This window comes from Daucus carota, chromosome 5, assembly GCF_001625215.2.
Source record: "Daucus carota subsp. sativus chromosome 5, DH1 v3.0, whole genome shotgun sequence".
Classification (NCBI taxonomy): domain Eukaryota; kingdom Viridiplantae; phylum Streptophyta; class Magnoliopsida; order Apiales; family Apiaceae; genus Daucus; species Daucus carota.
The window spans coordinates 20,148,229-20,166,556 of NC_030385.2; the positions used below are offsets into that span (position 1 = coordinate 20,148,229).

The 18,328-nt window shown below is 37.6% G+C and overlaps 1 protein-coding gene across 1 annotated transcript; it reads left to right on the forward strand.

Annotated features, from left to right (window-relative positions):
- Positions 1 to 14,321: 14,321 nt before the first annotated feature.
- LOC135152794 (uncharacterized) lies at positions 14,322 to 15,437 on the forward strand. Its single transcript, XM_064093899.1, has one exon. It carries the CDS (start codon positions 14,322 to 14,324, stop codon positions 15,435 to 15,437), a length of 1,116 nt encoding a protein of 371 aa, XP_063949969.1.
- Positions 15,438 to 18,328: the final 2,891 nt, after the last annotated feature.

Below are 18,328 nucleotides of genomic sequence, written 5' to 3' on the forward strand. Positions count from 1 at the left end.
TGAAGGCAATGCACTCTTGAGGAGCAAACTTTGACCAAGTCAAAGTTTGTCCCCAAGAGATGAAAGAGAGCAGTGCCACTATACTATGGCGCAAGTTTCCTTCCCTCAAGATTTTCTAAGTGATGAACACAGTACAGTGGAGGGGAAATTAACTTGGCGCAACCTTTGACCAAGAATGGCGCAACATTTGACTTCCTCCCTCTGCAGTTTTTTTGGCGCAACAATTGACCAAAATGGCGCCATCTTTGACCTCCCAACTTAGCCCAAATTCAGAATTTCTCTAAGTACCAACACAGTGGAGCACTGTGAGGCGCAAGGTTTGACTGGCGCCATGTTTGACCTCCAATGTATCAGGCGCAACTTCATTCTGGAGTTAGATTTATTTTTATAAATCGAATCCGTCCAGGACGAACTCAAGTCGTCCAGGACGAACTCGTTAACCATGGTTAGTTTATGAAAAGCCTATAAATACCCATGGATTTTGTTCTCATTTGTAACACACTCCACCACCTTTATGGTGGAATGGCTTTGTGCCTTGCACACTACTACACACAAATAAATCATAGCTTAGTTTTGTAATATATATATATATATATTTAGAAGCTAGGGTTTGTGAGTGTACGTAGTAGTAGCCATTGTAGCCAACCTTCGGGTTTGGATTTATAGCACCTTCGAGGTATTTATCAATATACAGATATACCTTGGAAAATATTGTGTGTTGGTTTAATATTTTCATATCCTCAGAAATCGACCCAATAAATATCCGGAACACGAAACACATTACAGGACTGCAATTTATTTATCCGCAAGATTCGAAAGAATTTTAAATTGTAGTGAGTATCGTATTCAACCCCCCCTTCTACGATACTTTGGACCTAACATACTCCAATGGAAGGGTATAATGATCCTGGTACTGATCAGTACTCACATGCACAACAATTTCCAGAGGAAGAAGCTTTCATCCAAGGAAGACAATCATGACCTGTTCAGAATAATTCTTATTACAATCCAAATCAGAGGCCCAACAACAATCTTTCCTACAACAATAATCATGCTGTTAATCCATCATATGCAGCTCCAAAGCAAAATCCGCCTCCTGGTTTTCAACCACGTCAGCAGTATCAAAGTCAACAACAGTTTCAACCTCCACCTAATGACAAAAAAGAGCCTGTTGATTGGGAAGTTGTTAGGTCCAGATATGATTGTAGAAGGGGGGGGTTGAATACAATCAGTACCAAATCGTCGCGGAAGTGAATCTGATTGAATATGATTTGTTAATCAGATTTTAATTAATTAATATAACAATGTTTGAAGTCGTTATATAATTAAAATGGTTCAGTTTTAATGTCCACTAAAGTTCGTAGAATAAATTCGACAGGGTATATTCTAGATTTAGTGATTAAAACAACCGGGTTATCAAAGCACAGAAAACTGTGGATATAACGATCAAGCAAGTTACAAACAACTTGAAAGCTTTGCAAATGCTTTGAATACAAAGTGAATGAACACTAAAAATGAAGGATGCAATGCCATATTTATAGGCAAAGCATTTGTACTTGTAAGACAATTGAAAGACAAGACAATTGTAAGTAGCAAAGACAAAGTGGAAGGGGCAAGACAATTTCAGATTGCCTTGCAAGCACAAGACACAGCAGAAAGACAATTTTAGAGCTCGTAAGACAATTTAGAGCTTCGGTAAGACAATCTTCATTCGGTCAGACAATCAAGAACTTCGGTAAGACAATTGCAATTGTCTTGCAGAAGCCATTCGGCCAGACAATCTTGGATTGTCTTGGCAGAAGACATTCGGCCAGACAATTTAAGATTGTCTTGCAAGCATCACAAGGCTTCGGTCAGACAATCTAATTGTCTTGGCACAAAGCATTCGGTAAGACAAATTGAATGTCTTGCAGACTTTCTAAACCATTCGGTAAGACAAAGAGTTTGTCTTGGCAGTTGTCTTCACCTTCGGTAAGACAAACAGTATTTGTCTTGCAGTCATTCAATGAGATTCGGTAAGACAAACAGTATTTGTCTTGCAGTCATTCAATGAGATTCGGTAAGACAATTCCAATTGTCTTGCGGATCTTGAGTAGGTGATTGAATGTAATATGTAGATTATATTTAAATAGAAAATTATCCACTTAATTAATTTAATCACATAAATTCATAAATTAAATTAATTCGAAAGTGAATTAATTTAACAAATAAATTACATAATTAATTTAATTATTTGAGAAGTGAAATAATAATCTATTAAATATTAAATCACCCCTTCTTCAGAAGAATAGCTTCCCGTCTTCTTTAAACATAAATAACTCCGTCTTGATCAGTCGAACGAACGAACCACCAACTCTGCTTGACTTCAAATATTCAATTTGAATAACTGATACACAGATGTACTGTCTGGTTCATCTGTATCTAGTTAAATCAAATATTCTTTGTCAAATAAACATTTAAGAATTTGATTTGTTCGTCGAGTCTTCGTCTTGTAAGTACTTCTTCATTAAATGGAATCTTCTGATAAAATAAAGTATAGAAACTTTATATCTTCTGAACTCCTGGACGTGCCACAAAAGATTATTTGTGCACTGAGGCTTGAACATATTAATGAACTTCTTTCAGTGGTGTGCAGCAGCATCCTGGAATTTATCTGACATATAATTCCCATAAATCATTTGACGTTCTTCGTACGGATTCCGTTGACTTGCTATTTACTGAGCTTTCTTATCTGAGTTGAGTTGTACCTTTTTAAATACAAATAGGCTGAACATATGCCTTTCAATCTCCCCCTATTTGTTTGTTAACATAACATGCAAATTTCCTAGAGGATAACTCAACTAACAGATAAGACAAAGATTTAAACAAAGGAATGTAAATAGCAAAAGTTTATGGCTTGCATTGAACATTAAACCATATTCATAATAGATTACAAAAGGATGTTCCTTGAACATATCTAACAAAATATCCTAATCAATCTATTCACTCAGAACGAGTGACTTCTCCTTCTTCAGCATCTGAACAGTGAATAATTGGAGTAGAAGGCTCATTCTGAGTAGGCTCTTCAGCTGCAGTGGATTCTCCACGCTTCTTTCTTTCACGAGCCAAAGAGAGATAATATTGAACTTCAATATCCACAGGGTCTTCGATGAAATCTGCTGGCTGAGATTGTTTGATATACTTCATCTTCCTGAAGTATTGTTGAATGTTTCTCCTTGTGCAGTAGTTTACAATCTCAGTATCAGCATCAGCTTTGGCCTTAGTAGCGAAGCCCTTGGTACGTAGAATTGTAGATACAAGAACCAACTGACTCACATCATACTTAAGAAGATGTTGGTGGTCCAGGTAGAAGGTTCCAAATTTTCTCTCGTGAATGAACTTGACACAGTAAGGCTTTCTGACAACTTGTGGACTGTTATGAATAGCACAATCCATAAGTCTGTCACGAAGGAGTTCATTCAGATTTGAACTGCGTCTGATCTTGTTACGAATCACCCAGATTTCAGTTAAAGATAGAAACTTGAATAAATCAATTGAAACCCTGAATGTTCCGTTTCTCTGAGTAGAAATAATGATCTCCCATTCATTGAGAAGATTCTTGACACCAATAGTTATATATTCTAACTCGAGAGCAAGAGCACGCATAAACATATCTTCATTAGGGTTAGCCTCTCTCAGGTCATAAATGAAGGATTTGAATTTACCATCATTGAAAGGTTCCCTTTGAGGTCCAGAGAGGATTTGCCTTGCAATATCCCAGCTTTCACCAACTTTTCTGGAGATATCCTCTCTCTTTTCCTTGCACTTGGCATCCCATAGTTTCTGTTTCTCCAGCTTGACCAACTCATCAGTTGTCCTCTTCTCATCTACCAGTTTCTGCAGTTCCTGAAGCTTTGCTTTGCTAGCTTCATGTTGAGCTTTGAACATCTTGACCTTTTCCATGTGCTCAGGATCTACAGACTGATCTTCATTGAAAAGAAAGCCTTCCTCGAAACGACCTTCTTCCTCAGCTTCAAAATAAGCAGAGTCAAATGCATCATCATCATCAACATCTTCAGGAATGTTGTCATAATCCTGATTAGTGAAGATGTTCTCAGTTTCAGGCATTTTGCCTTTAGATTTTCTAGCTGCAGAAGAGTCTTTTTCACTTGCTCCTTCTCCACCCTTATCACTCCTATCAGTATCACCAGTATCACCACCCTTGTCACCACCCTTATCACCAGCACCAGCATTGCTGTCATCCTTATCTTTGTCATCCTTATCCTTCTCCCCCTTAGTTGAGGGATCCTCTGGAGTAGACTGAGATGTTGACGGATTTATCTTTAAGTGTTGAACAACTTGAGCCAAAGTTTGCTCCAAGTTGTCTAGCTTCGTCAGACAGAGCTCCTGAGTTGTATCAAATTTGTCCATCCGAGAGTGAATACCCTTGACATGAGCATCTAATTCCTGTTTGAGGGAAGAAAATGAAGGATCAACAACCTTTTCTTGTAGAGTCACCAACTCTCCACTTCTGAATCTTGCATTCTCAGCGTTCAACCTTTCTATCTCAGCCCTGAGAGCAGCCATTTGTTCCTGTAACAGATCTGTGTTGGTGTGTGCACTCACCTCACGAACACTCAAAGATTTTTCACTATCCTCTCGTGCATGTGTTTCGCTCGGTGTTTGCCTGATTTCACTCGTGTTTGTCACACCGTCACCAGTACCTGTATATACAACCATAGTTCCCTGAGATGGAACTGTAGGAGGTGAAGAAACAAATTGTCCTCCGAATGCCTGTGAAGGCGGATGTACTTGCAGGTTGCCAAGTAGATCCTGATCCAAAAAGAAAGAGTGATCAGAAAGATTTTCATATAACATGTTTTGAAATTCTGTGCTCTCTCTAAGTGAAGAATCAAAAGACACAGGTTCAGTGTTTACTAGCGTGAGTGCTAGTTGTGTGCTTGACTCTTTACAGGATACCGCGGTCGGACGGCCAATTTCAATAAATGCATTCTGTGGAGAGAATGAATCTAGAGACTGTATATTTACCGTTTCAGAGTCCAAATCCTTTTGGGAGGAAATGGATGCAGCTGCAGTTGTCTCTGGTTCTGCCACCCTTTGCTTCTTATGAGACAGAGCTGCGGGATCTCGTAAAAGTGCACTCCCACTCCGTTTCCGGGCTACCTTTCTAACAACAGGGGTTGAAGTAGTGTTGTTTGAAGTGTTTGAAGAAGAATCAGTAGTTGAAGCGGAAACATCAGCTTGGATATGAACCTGGGTGTTTTCAGGTTCAATGCTGGGAGTCTGGAAATCAAATCCAATATCACAATCAAAATCTGCAATATCAATATTAAAGGTATCAGTGAGATTAGAAAGTACCTGAGCTACCTGTAAATCTGTCCTGAAGTCCTGTAGCTCTGGATTGATAGCAGAATCAGCAGGCAGAGGCTGAGAAGTGGATTGTGGTTGAGGAATGGTATGTGTATGTGTAGGTGAAGGTATTGGTTCAGATTGAGAGGGAAGAATGGAGGCTTGTTGGTCTGGGAAGAAGTTGTATTGTGGAGGGGATTGATGTTGAAATTGGTGAGGAGAATTGTAATCTGATTGGTGAGGTGATTGTTGTGGTGAATTGTAAGGAGGGTTGTAGGGAGAGTAATGTGAGGATTGGCTGGATGATTGGTAGTCTTGGAGGAGTTGAAGTGGTTGATTGATACGTGGAGGTGATTGTTGTTGTTCTGGATTAGCTGCTTGTTGTTGTTGTTGTTGATATTGTTGCTGTTGTAGTGGTTCTGGAACTTGTACAGGCTGAAAAGGAACACTGAATTGCTCGAGCATGAATGGAGTCACCACCAGTGGTACATTGTCATGCTTTTTCTTGTTGACCAGCCGAGTTTGGATCTTGGCACAAGTCCTCTGAATAGGAACAACAGGAGAATCGACGTACATGTGCCTATCATCAGCATTCATCTTATCATTCATAAACAACATCAGGAATCTGGGGTAGAAGCATTCAACTTTGTCATTCCTTTGAATTGATCTCTGTGCAACAGACCCCATCTTCCTGATAATCTCCCTCAGCAATATCTTCCCAAAATTGATTCGACGGTTATAAGCTATGCTGAATCCAAAGATTTGCAGCATTGAAGATATATTCCCAAAGTTCTTTCGATTAGTGGGAGCAAACACCTTGGCAAGGGTGTCAAAGAACACATCTCATTCAGCTTTCAGATTTCCCTTAGACATCTTTGGGAGAAAAATCTGACCTTGATAGTGAATATCCTGAAAGAACTGTCTCAATTCATCCTCGGAGGGATCTGGCTCAAAATTGTCCCTAGGAAGTCCTAAGATCCGGTTCACATCATCGACAGTGATTACAATACGTTTCCTATTAGGCAGATCCCCTATGATCTTGTAATTCTCCAGAGTTGTTGAATTGACAGCATTAGAGTAGAAGTCAAAAAGAGGTTGCAGCTTAATCGGAATATCTGCAGTCAGTGCCGTACTGACTAAACTCTGTCGCGAAAGAAATCTAACCCAAGTCCGGAATCTATCAGAACAGTCATCGGGGTTAAGGCTGGCACAGTAGTTAGTCTCAGCAACCACGAATTCTCCGGCCATTTTTAATAATTAAAAATTGAATTAAGCGAGAATTTTTCAAATTAAATGTGAATTCTCAAATGTCTCGCAAATTTCAACTATTAATTAAAGCTTAATTAATTAATTAATAATTCGAAATGTTAGAGTAAAATCGAATTAAAAGTTAATTAACTTAAATGGCACTTAATCAATTAATCCAACTCAGCCAAACACGCCCTTAAGACAAAAAGCCCCAATTTACACTAACTCCAAACCAAACGCAGCCTTAAATCAAATAATCACAAGCCAAACAAGCCCTTAACTTAGAAAATCCCCAAATTCAAAAACCAAGAACCCTAATTTCAAAATCCAAGCAATCGGTTTACAGGAATCAAGAGCACACGTTCCTCACAAATCGATGAACCCAGATTTAAGCAAGAACACGCACAAATCACAGCAAATCAGTCCAAATTTCGGCAGAGTTTCGACTTGATCAAGTCGAAAATGAGTAACCAAGCAAGCAATCGAAGCTTGAAATACGAAACCGAGCAAGTTTTTATCTCTAAAACTTGAAAAACGAGGTCGAGTGTGTGTATATGCAGTTGTGTGTATATGCAGTTGTTGGAGAAGATGAAGTAACGGGCAAGACAAACGAGATTGTCTTGCTCGAATTGTCTTGAGACAAATATATACACGCTAGCAAGACAAAGACAAGTTTAGTCTCAGTAAGACAATTTAAAAATTGTCTTGCCGAGATTTAAAGAAGCAGACAAGTCACGTGTCTGTAAGACAATTAAAATTGTCTTACAGATACAAAAAAAAACGCATTAAGAGATAGGCTCGGTAAGACAAATTGTCTTGCCGAGTTTTTGTTTGATTTAATAGAAATAAACTGAGAAACCGGTTCAGCAAGACAATTTGAGATTGTCTTGCTGAGCCATGCAGTAGACAATGTAATTGTCTAGCAGAAAAATAAAAATAAAAATACTAATTTGATTTTTGATTAATTTGAAAGATAAAACTTTTTGCAATTAAAATCAAAAATCTATTTATAAAAAAAAAATACTATAAATCACACAAATATTTTGTAAATTTCAACTTTAATTAAATATAAATACTTATGATTTTAACTTTAATTCAAAAAGATGAATTAACTTAGAATCAAATATTTATGCTTAATTAATTTTGAAAAATACAAAATAATTACAAATAATTATCTAAATGCTTAGGGAATAGTACAGGGGAGTGTATGAGCACTTAGAAAATTACAGACTAATATACAAACATGCATAATTACTCAGAATATTATCAGATAACATACAGAAAATCATATAAAATCTAATAAAATAGATATAATTATACAGAACATTCACAAAAATATACAAAAACATATAATGCATATGAAAAATATATACAAGAGAACTATGTCATATTTAACATCCCTAATTCACAAACCAGCTTAGAGAAAGTGGATTCATCCAGTGGTTTCGTGAAGATGTCAGCAATTTGCTCAGTCGTGGGTACAAAATGTAACACCACTGTACCATTCATGACATGTTCTCGAATGAAATGATACCTGATATCAATGTGCTTGGTTCTTGAATGTTGAACCGGATTGTTGGAAATGGCTATGGCACTTGTATTATCACAAAATATGGGAATTTTGTTTACTACAACACCATAATCATTCAGTTGGTTCTTGATCCACAAGATCTGAGCACAGCAGCTACCGGCAGCTATATACTCAGCTTCAGCAGTAGAGGTAGACACTGAGTGCTGCTTCTTGCTATACCAGGAAACCAACCGACGTCCTAGAAATTGACAGCTTCCAGACGTACTCTTCCTATCAATCCTGCATCCTGCATAATCAGAATCTGTATAGCCGGTTAAGTCAAAACCAGTATTCTTAGGGTACCAAATACCTAAACCAGGTGTACCCTTAAGATATCTAAAGATTCTTTTGACGGCTATAAGATGTGATTCCTTAGGATCAGCTTGGAACCTAGCACACAAACATGTTGCAAACATGATATCTGGTCTACTTGCAGTAAGATAAAGTAGAGAGCCAATCATACCTCGATAGCTTGTGATATCGACTTTCTTACCAGATTTATCCTGGTCAAGCTTTGTGGCAGTGGCCATGGGTGTCTTTGCTGGTGAAGAGTCTTCTAGATTGAACTTTCGAAGAAGATCTCTGACATACTTGGATTGGCAAATGAATATTCCATCTTCCTTTTGGCTTACTTGAAGACCAAGGAAGTAGGACAGTTCACCCATCATACTCATCTCATAGTTACTCTGCATCAACTTAGCAAATCTCTTGCACAAGTTATCGTTAGTAGAACCAAATATAATATCGTCAACATATATTTGTACAAATATCATATCCTTATCACGCAATTTGTAAAAGAGAGTTTTGTCTATGACACCTCTAGTAAAATTGTTTTCAATTAAAAACTCAGAGAGAGTGTCATACCATGTCCTTGGTGACTGCTTGAGTCCATAGACAGCTTTGAATAGGAAGTATACAAAATCAGCAAACTCTGGATTCTCAAAGCCAGGGGGCTGTTCCAGATATACTTCTTCTTCTAGCTTTCCATTCAGAAATGCACTTTTCACATCCATTTGATATACCTTGAAGTTGGAGTGTGCAGCAAATGCAAGAAATATTCTGATGGCTTCAAGACGAGCAACTGGAGCATAGGTTTCATCATAATCAATTCCTTCTTCCTGTGAATAACCTTTTGCAACCAGTCTGGCTTTGTTCCTTACAACAATGCCATCACCATCTAACTTGTTACGGAAGACCCATCTAGCTCCAATTGTAGATTTTCCTTTTGGTCTTGGAACCAGGGCCCAGACTTCTTGTCTCTCAAATTGATTGAGTTCTTCTTGCATGGCAAGAACCCAATCAGGATCAGCAAGTGCTTCTTCTATTTTCTTTGGTTCTAGTTGAGATAGAAACCCAGAGAATAGGCATTCATTTGTCGTAGCACTTCTAGTCCTTACACCAACATCAGGATCACCAATAATCAGATCAAAGGGATGATCTCTGCTCCAAATCCTTTCCCTTGGAAGATGTGTCCTTGATGATTCAGCAGTATTATCATTAAGCTGAAATGTGTGACTAGTTGATCCATCAGCTCCCCCTGAGTTGTTGCCAGGTTGACTTGATGATCCACCACTGGCATCAGTGGAATCTCCAGCATTATTGCCATTTCCTCCACCATTGCCTGGATCATTATCATTGTTGTCATCTCCTGTTTCAACCTCAGGTGGAATATCATCATCTGAATCAGAGTCTGGATAGTTGTCAAACTTCAGAGACTCAGATGGATCAGCAGATTGTATACTTGGAAGTTTAGTGTCATCAAATGTAACATTGACACTAACTTTCACTGACAGAGTATCAATTATAAAAACTCTATAAGCATTATTTGTATAACCAACAAAAATTGCTTCAGAAGCCTTTGGCTCAAACTTGTTCAAGTTCTCTTCACCATCCTTGAGAACATAACACTTGGCTCCAAAGACATGAAGATGTTTGACATAAGGTTTCTTGTTGTTATACAGATGAAATGGAGTTTTCATATGATCCTTGTTGATCAAAGTTCTATTTTGGGTATAGCAGGCAGTAGACACAGCTTCAGCCCAAAAGTACAGAGGAAGCTTTGCTTCAGCAATCATAGTCCTTGCAGCTTCGATCAGTGTACGATTCTTTCTTTCGACGACTCCATTCTGCTGAGGAGTCCTTGGTGCTGAATACTGCCTTCTAATTCCCTTTTCAGAGAAAAAGTTGATTAGAGTTTGATTTTTGAACTCAGTTCCATTGTCTGATCTTACAGCTTTTACAGGAACACCTTTTTCCAACTCAACCAACTTGATATGATCAATTACTGTCAGGGGAGTTTCATCCTTAGAAGCCAGGAAGTAAACCCATGTAAATTTTGAGAAGTCATCCACAATAACCAAGGCATATCTTCCTCCATCAATGGATGCTACATTCACAGGGCCAAACAAATCCATATGCAACAAATGAAGTGGATCTGTAATGGTATTGATGGTTTTGCCTTTGTGAGATGCTCTCTTCGCTTTTCCTTTCTGACAAGCTTCACAAAGATCATCAGTTGAGAATTCCAGGGAAGGAAACCCTCTCACTAGATCTCTCTTGACTAGAGAGTTCATGGTTTTGAAGTTGAGGTGTGAGAGCTTCTTATGCCATAACCAACTATCTTCAGCAGACGCTTTGGCGTAGAAACAGTGAACTTCGTTTCCTGGTCCTGAAGACAAATCAGCTACGAATATATTGCCTTTCCTTATGCCACATAGTGAAGGACGCTTATCCTTGATATGTTTAATGATACATATCTCCTTTTCAAAATGAACATAATAACCTTTGTCACAGAATTGACTGACACTCAGGAGATTATGTTGAAGTCCTTCAACTATTGCAATATCTTCTATGATGATCCTTCCAATTTTGTACTTGCCATATCCCACAGTACGACCTTTGCTATTATCAGCAAAATTGACTGTAGGGCCAGCTCCTTCTCTTATGTCTTCCAACAGGGATTTATTGCCAGGCATGTGCATTGACGCTCCACTGTCAAGCACCCAGGTAACACGAACAATTCCACTGGCACCCTGCAAAAGACAATTTGATTAAACATTCTTTGGGACCCACACTTGATTGGGTCCAGCAAACTTAAAGAACTGATTTCTATCAGGTGTAACAACAGAGCCTCTTGGACTGATACTTGGTTCAGACTTGACTGAACTTACTTCCTTAACAACAGCCTTATAAACCTTAGTTTTAGGCTTTGGAACATAAGTCTCCTTTCTCTTATGAGAAGGACTAGCAGTCTTTGATCTAGCATGCTTGTTGTTTGTGTGTTGACTAGGTGATGTGTTTTCATTTTTAGCATGCAGATTTTTAAAATAAGCAGACATCAAATTGAAAGCACAAGTCATACAATTATCAACACTACAAGATTTATGACATGCATCAAAAGCAGGAACAACAGGAGTATCAGTCACAATAATAGGAACATCAACAGATTCTACTCTACTATCGTTAACAGTTTTAAAATTCTCAGTAGAATGGCATCTATTGTTTCTGTTCTTACTATTCACAAAGTTATTAGGCTTGTTGAACTTAGTTCTTTCAGGGTTGACACCTAAACCAGCTTTAGGCAACCTAACATTGCCTTTCACTTTAATTGGTTTCAGGTTTGTCAGAATCTCATCTCTCATCTCATTACTCTCTTTCATTTTAAGGTCTTCCTGTTTTAGTTCATATCTAATGACAACAGGAGTCTCTAAAAGAGGTTCAGCTTCTGAGGTTTTAAACAAAGGTTTAAGGGAATCTTTCAAAACAAAAGGAATCCCTCTCTCTTCAGCACTCTTCTTAAAAGGAGTAATGTTACTAGCCTTACCTACAGATTTGTTATAGTCAAAGCCTATTCCAACAGTTCTCTTGATCTCTTGTTTATCATTAAGTTCTTTGACTATCAAGGAGGCATCCTTAAAGGCTTTACATTTCACTTTCTCTTCGTCTAGCTGAAGTCTTAAAGCAATCTCACCTTTCTCTAGAACTTTGACTTTAGCACATTGTAATCCTAAGTCCATAGTCAATTGTTCTATTTTAGGTTTTAATACTTTCATCTCATTCATTTTATAAGCATGAATTTCTAAGACTAAAGTATCAATTTTAAGATTAGCAGCTTTCATCCTTTTAATAGCATCATCTCTTTCAAGTCCTAATTGCATAAACAGTTTAGGGCATGTAGGATCTACCTGAAAGCTTCCAGCAGGAGGAGGTGAAGATGATCCAGTAGTAGCCATGAAAGCAACATTCCCTAGCTGCTCCTCTTCATCACTATCTGTATCATCCCAGCTTTTGCCTTCTGCCAGATAAGATTTGCTTTTGAAACTTTGACTTCCAGAAGTACCATGATGCTTTCTAACCAGTGCATCATACTTCTGCTTCAGCTCATCATACGAATCTTTTCTTTTTCCTTGAACCTTGGGCTGTTTGCATTCAGTTGCAAAGTGTCCAGGTTCACCACAATTGAAGCATTTGAACTTGCTTCTGTCCACCATCCCAGTCTTGTATCCTCCTTTGCTTGTAGAAGATGAATAGCCTCCCTTCTGAAACTTACTAACAGTAGGTTTGTATTTATAGGAAGGGTTCTTCCGGAATCTCATGTTTCCAAACTTCTTGGAAAACAGTGATAGAGATTGATCTTCTAACTGTTCAAGCTCTTCCATCGTATAGAACTCTTCGTCACCACTGGAAGAAGCAGTCTGACCCATCTCAGGTACAACAAATTCCTGAGTGGTTTTAGAAGGAACAACAACATCCTTCTTCTTTTCTTCCAGTACAGGTGACTCAACAACTAGAGCTCTCGAATGGTTCTGTGTTTTACCCCAGCCATATCTCTGTTTACTTTGAACTTGCTCCAGTTCATAAGTTTTCAAAACTCCGTAGAGTCTTTCCAGAGAAATCTCATTCAGATCCCTGCTTTCCCTGATGGCAGTGATTCTGTGTTCCAGATGTTCAGGAAGGGTTAAGAGAAACTTCATGTTGACCTCTTTCTTGTCGTAGAATTTCCCATTCAGATTTAAATTATTTATCAAATTATTAAGTCTGATAAATACTTCTGAAATCCCTTCACCGGGATGGGAACCAAACTGTTCATACTGAGCCATCAGTATCTCTTTCTTGTTTTCCCTAACTTCCTCTGAGCCTTCATTGATAATCTCTAACGTATCCCAGATTTGCTTGGCGTTCTTACAATTTACAACAGCATTGTACATCACTGGATCTAGAGATTCAACCAAAATTAGTTGAAGAGCATCATCTAAATTCATCTGTTCACTCTCTTCATCTGTGTACTCAGAAAGTTCTTTCAGAATGATCTGATGAGGTATTAACACACCATCCACTTCGTGTGCTAATATGACATTCATCGGAGTAGTAACACCTTTGTCTAAAATCCCGATGTATTTTCTGTTTGCAGTGCGGAGGAATAGGAACATGTGCCTCTTCCATAGGCCAAAGTGTTCCTTGCTGAACGGTGGGATTTTGATGCTACTGATCTTTTGTGTACTCATGTTTAAGGATTTGAAATGAATAGTGTTTGGATGAGATTTGGATTTTTGAAAGAAAAATATTTTAAATCAAAATTAATTTTTGGAATAAAATTAATTCGAATAAAAAATATTTGGACGTTACAGAGTGTGTATAGGATCTGATACGGAAAATGGTATCAACCGCTCTGATGCCAATTGTTAGGTCCAGATATGATTGTAGAAGGGGGGGGTTGAATACAATCAGTACCAAATCGTCGCGGAAGTGAATCTGATTGAATATGATTTGTTAATCAGATTTTAATTAATTAATATAACAATGTTTGAAGTCGTTATATAATTAAAATGGTTCAGTTTTAATGTCCACTAAAGTTCGTAGAATAAATTCGACAGGGTATATTCTAGATTTAGTGATTAAAACAACCGGGTTATCAAAGCACAGAAAACTGTGGATATAACGATCAAGCAAGTTACAAACAACTTGAAAGCTTTACAAATGCTTTGAATACAAAGTGAATGAACACTAAAAATGAAGGATGCAATGCCATATTTATAGGCAAAGCATTTGTACTTGTAAGACAATTGAAAGACAAGACAATTGTAAGTAGCAAAGACAAAGTGGAAGGGGCAAGACAATTTCAGATTGCCTTGCAAGCACAAGACACAGCAGAAAGATGTTGGAAATGCAGATTAGCCAAATTGCCAATAAGATTGGTGTTCGTGAGCAGGGGTCACTGCCTAGTCAACCAGATGTGAATGTTAAAGAACACGGCAAGGCTATCATGTTGAGGAGTGGAAGAGAGTTACCAGAAGTTAAAGCTCCTCAACTGAATGATGCAACTCTTCCTCCTAAAAAGAGAAAGTCATATCAAACTACTATGAAAATTGCTGAAAAGATTGAGGATGAGCTAAAAGATGAGACTCCACCGAAAGCTAATGTGAAACAATACGTGCCTCCAATCCCTTTTCCACAAAGGTTGACAAACCGGAAGTTAGAGAAGCAATATGAGAAATTTTTAAAGATGTTTCGGGAGATACACATTAGCATTCCTTTTGCTGATGCTTTGGCTCAAATGCCCCTTTATGCGAAATTTATGAAACAGGTATTATCTAATCGCAAGAAGTTAGAAGCGGTGGAGACAATCAGTCTTAGTGAAGAGTGTAGTGCTGTTATACAACGCAATATTCCTCCTAAGCTCAAGGATCCTGGGAGCTTTTCTTTGCCATGCACTATTGGAAAAGTCGGAGTAAAAAGAGCATTGTGTGATCTTGGAGCTAGTGTGAGTTTGATGCCATATTCAATCTACAAAAGACTTGGTTTGGGAGAACTAAAGAAAACAAGGATATCACTTCAACTTGCGGATAGAACTATAAAATATCCACTGGGTGTACTTGAAGATGTTTTGGTGAATGTTGATAAATTTGTTATTCCTTGTGATTTTGTTATTTTGGAGATGAATGAGGATGTTGAGATTCCAATTATCTTGGGAAGACCATTCTTGGCCACTGCAGGAGCAAGTATTGATGTGAAGGCCGGCAAGCTTGCACTAAACGTGGGTGAAGAAAAAGTAGAATTTGATCTAGATCAAGTTATGAAGGCACAGGCAATTGAAACTGAAAGTTTTGCTGTTGATATTGTTGGAGAATTTGTGAAGGAAGCCACTGATGATATTTGCGAGAGTAAGGTTGAAGTTGATGAAAACAATTCTCTGAACTTCCAAGAAGATGATTTGAAAGATTCGAATTTGACACTTGGGCCATTTGAGATTGTTCCGAAAGAGCCACCATAAAATCATGAGGTAATGACGTCAAGCTAATGACGTTAAACAAGCGCTTCTTGGGAGGCAACCCAAGGTCTTTGTACGTTAATATATTATAATATATATATTTATTTATTTATTATTGTTTTATTTTTATTTTTTGTATTTTTTTTAGGAATCTAGAATTTTTAATTTTTTTTTTAACTCCCACAAGGTGCCTTGATAATTTTTGTGAAGTGTTGCAGGATTATAGGAATAAATTTTAATATTTTTGGAAGGAAAAAAAAAGAAAAGAAAAACTAACAGAACTGGTGTGCGTGCCTGGGGTGTGATATTTATGTTGTCCGTGCATGAGCTTCTGGACATCCTTGCGTTTTTTATTGTTTAATCTGCTAGCCGTGCGCATTCATGCTGCCCGTGCGGGAGCTACTGCCTACACAACTTAAGTTTTCAAGTAGCCAGCCCAGTCCAACACCTCATGTAGAAGTGTCCGTGTTTTTTCTCAAGTTTTCATCAGGTGACGCTATATCTGTGTAAGTTGTGCAAAGTGTAGTGTCAAAGATAAATGTGGCCGGGTGGATTTGAACTCAAAAGCTCAGGGTCACAAAGAACAACTACCAACCACTTGGGCAAACCAATTATTGTGCTATGGAACTCGTCCACTTCACTTAAAGTAATTCAAGGGGCTTTAGCTGAAGGACTTTCACGCAATTATCGGGGGAGTATTCTGTCTTTTCTTTGTATAAGTAATTATTATAATATATTATTATATTATATTATATTATTCATTGAGGACAATGAACCATTCAAGTGCGGGGATGTGTTCTCACGAATAATATTAATAAAAAAAATAGTAAAAAAAATTAGAATAAAAATTGTATATTGCCTTGTCTTAAATTTAAGAAATTCATGATAGTTGCTTTAAATTAGAGCATATAGTTATTTAATTTGGTTTGAATTTTTTTTTTTAGTAGTTTTTTTATTTTTTTATTAATTTATTTTCTTTTTTTAGTTTGCATTTGCATAATTCCATGAATGTTTGTCGACCAGGTCAATTTCCAATGATGAGTTTATTTGCATAATTTCTTGGTTAGTAGTCTTGATCATATGTGATGTCTTGCATACTTAGAAATTGTTTGTGCGGAACTTATAATTACACAATAACTATTCTAGAGACGAGATTTAGACTAGCTTATTTCTTGAGTCTTAACTATGGGTCGGGCGTAGAATTTTGACTATTCCCTTTTGAGCTTAGAGTCTATAATTCTTTAGTGAGGGGATGCTTTGGGATATACATGCCTTTCTAAAAAAAGAGAAAAGAAAAAAAAAGATACATATATCAGCAATAAAGTTCACGAAAAAAAAATGGTCGTATAATTGACTAGGTTGGGCTCATTAATACTCGAGTAATTAAGTCTGAGGGGACTTTGTGCCTAGTAACCTAAAGCCTTTCATGGTTTGGGATTGCTGACCCAACACTCGCTAAATGGGTATTAGTGCACAAATCTTTAGGGATCTCAACCATTGCACGGTCAAATAAGCCACCTAAAGCATGTGTGAACAATTTGGTTGGCGAAGTCTTATGGTGGTCGTAACTCACTTACCCTGAGAAGCGTCCTGACCCTAGACCGAGCATGTACACACCAAATAATAGATGTAAAAAAAATGAAAAAAAAGAGAATATATTGAGGAGAGGCATGGAAGTTCCTTGGTGACCCTAAACTGTAGTTGGCTCTAATGTAATGAAGTGTTTAAGCATTATTCCGATTAACGACTCATGGCTAAGATTCTGTTGAAGTTTGTTGGTCTCTATTTTGTTTCATTAAAGAGCATGTTGAGCACACACGATGCACTCCGTACTTGCAGTGGAAGAGTTGCATGACTAATTTGTGAGCTAGATGAATTCTTTGATTGTTGCAAATTCTGAGGATTATACGTTGACAAGGTTGATAATTTCATGATTGGGATCTATGCATATTCATTTAGTTTGCATTCATATTAGTTGCATTCTTAAGACTTGGCAGAAAAGAAATGAATTTTGTGGGTACATTCACTATAGGCCCTCACGAGACCTTACTCGTCCACTAGGGCTGCCCATGGGTTTAAAGGGCTTGTTGCATATGCCAAATGCAACCGTGATCACCTACGGAAGTGGTATATATCTATTAGGTGTTAGTTTTGTTTTATTTGCCCGAGGACATGCAAAACACTAAGTGTGGGGATATTTGATACAGCATATATTTATATATGCTTTTATATGATTTTATTCCCATAATTGTAGTATTTTGTAAATAATCGGGTAATTACTAATTGATTTTTAAGTGTTTAATGGCAGGAAAATAAATACTCCTAAATTTGGATTAAATAAAGCGTATTTGGGCTCAATTAGATAGAAATTGGGAATTTGTGGGCTAACTGCGCAGCAAATCTTGTTTGGGCCATAACTTGAGTTTCGGGCGTCAGAATTAGACGATTCAACAGCCCATGCGAAGATATCTTAATTGTCTACAAGTTTAAAGTGGTCCAGCTATCTAAAGACAAAAGGATCAGCTCAGAATCAGGCCTGAAAAACAGCCCACGAATTTTGTCTCAGAATCCAACTTGTTTTAGGAAATCGGATTTGTTTTTCGAGAAAACCGTTAAAACATTATTATTATGATTAGGGTTTGTATTATTGGAGAGATATATTGAATATTGTGTGTATTGAGAGACAAAGATAGAGAGAAAGCTTTTTGAGAGAACTTGAGCAAGGGTTGAAGGGATTCAGTCCAAGTTCGAGAGATTTCCTCACGTTGGCTTAATATGTTTGTTTGAGCTAATATTGTGATTTCTCTATTTATGCTAATCTGTCATTGAGCGCTTAACACGGTTATAGGAGTCGCGAACCTGTAATTGTATCTGTAGGATTTATAATGAATCAG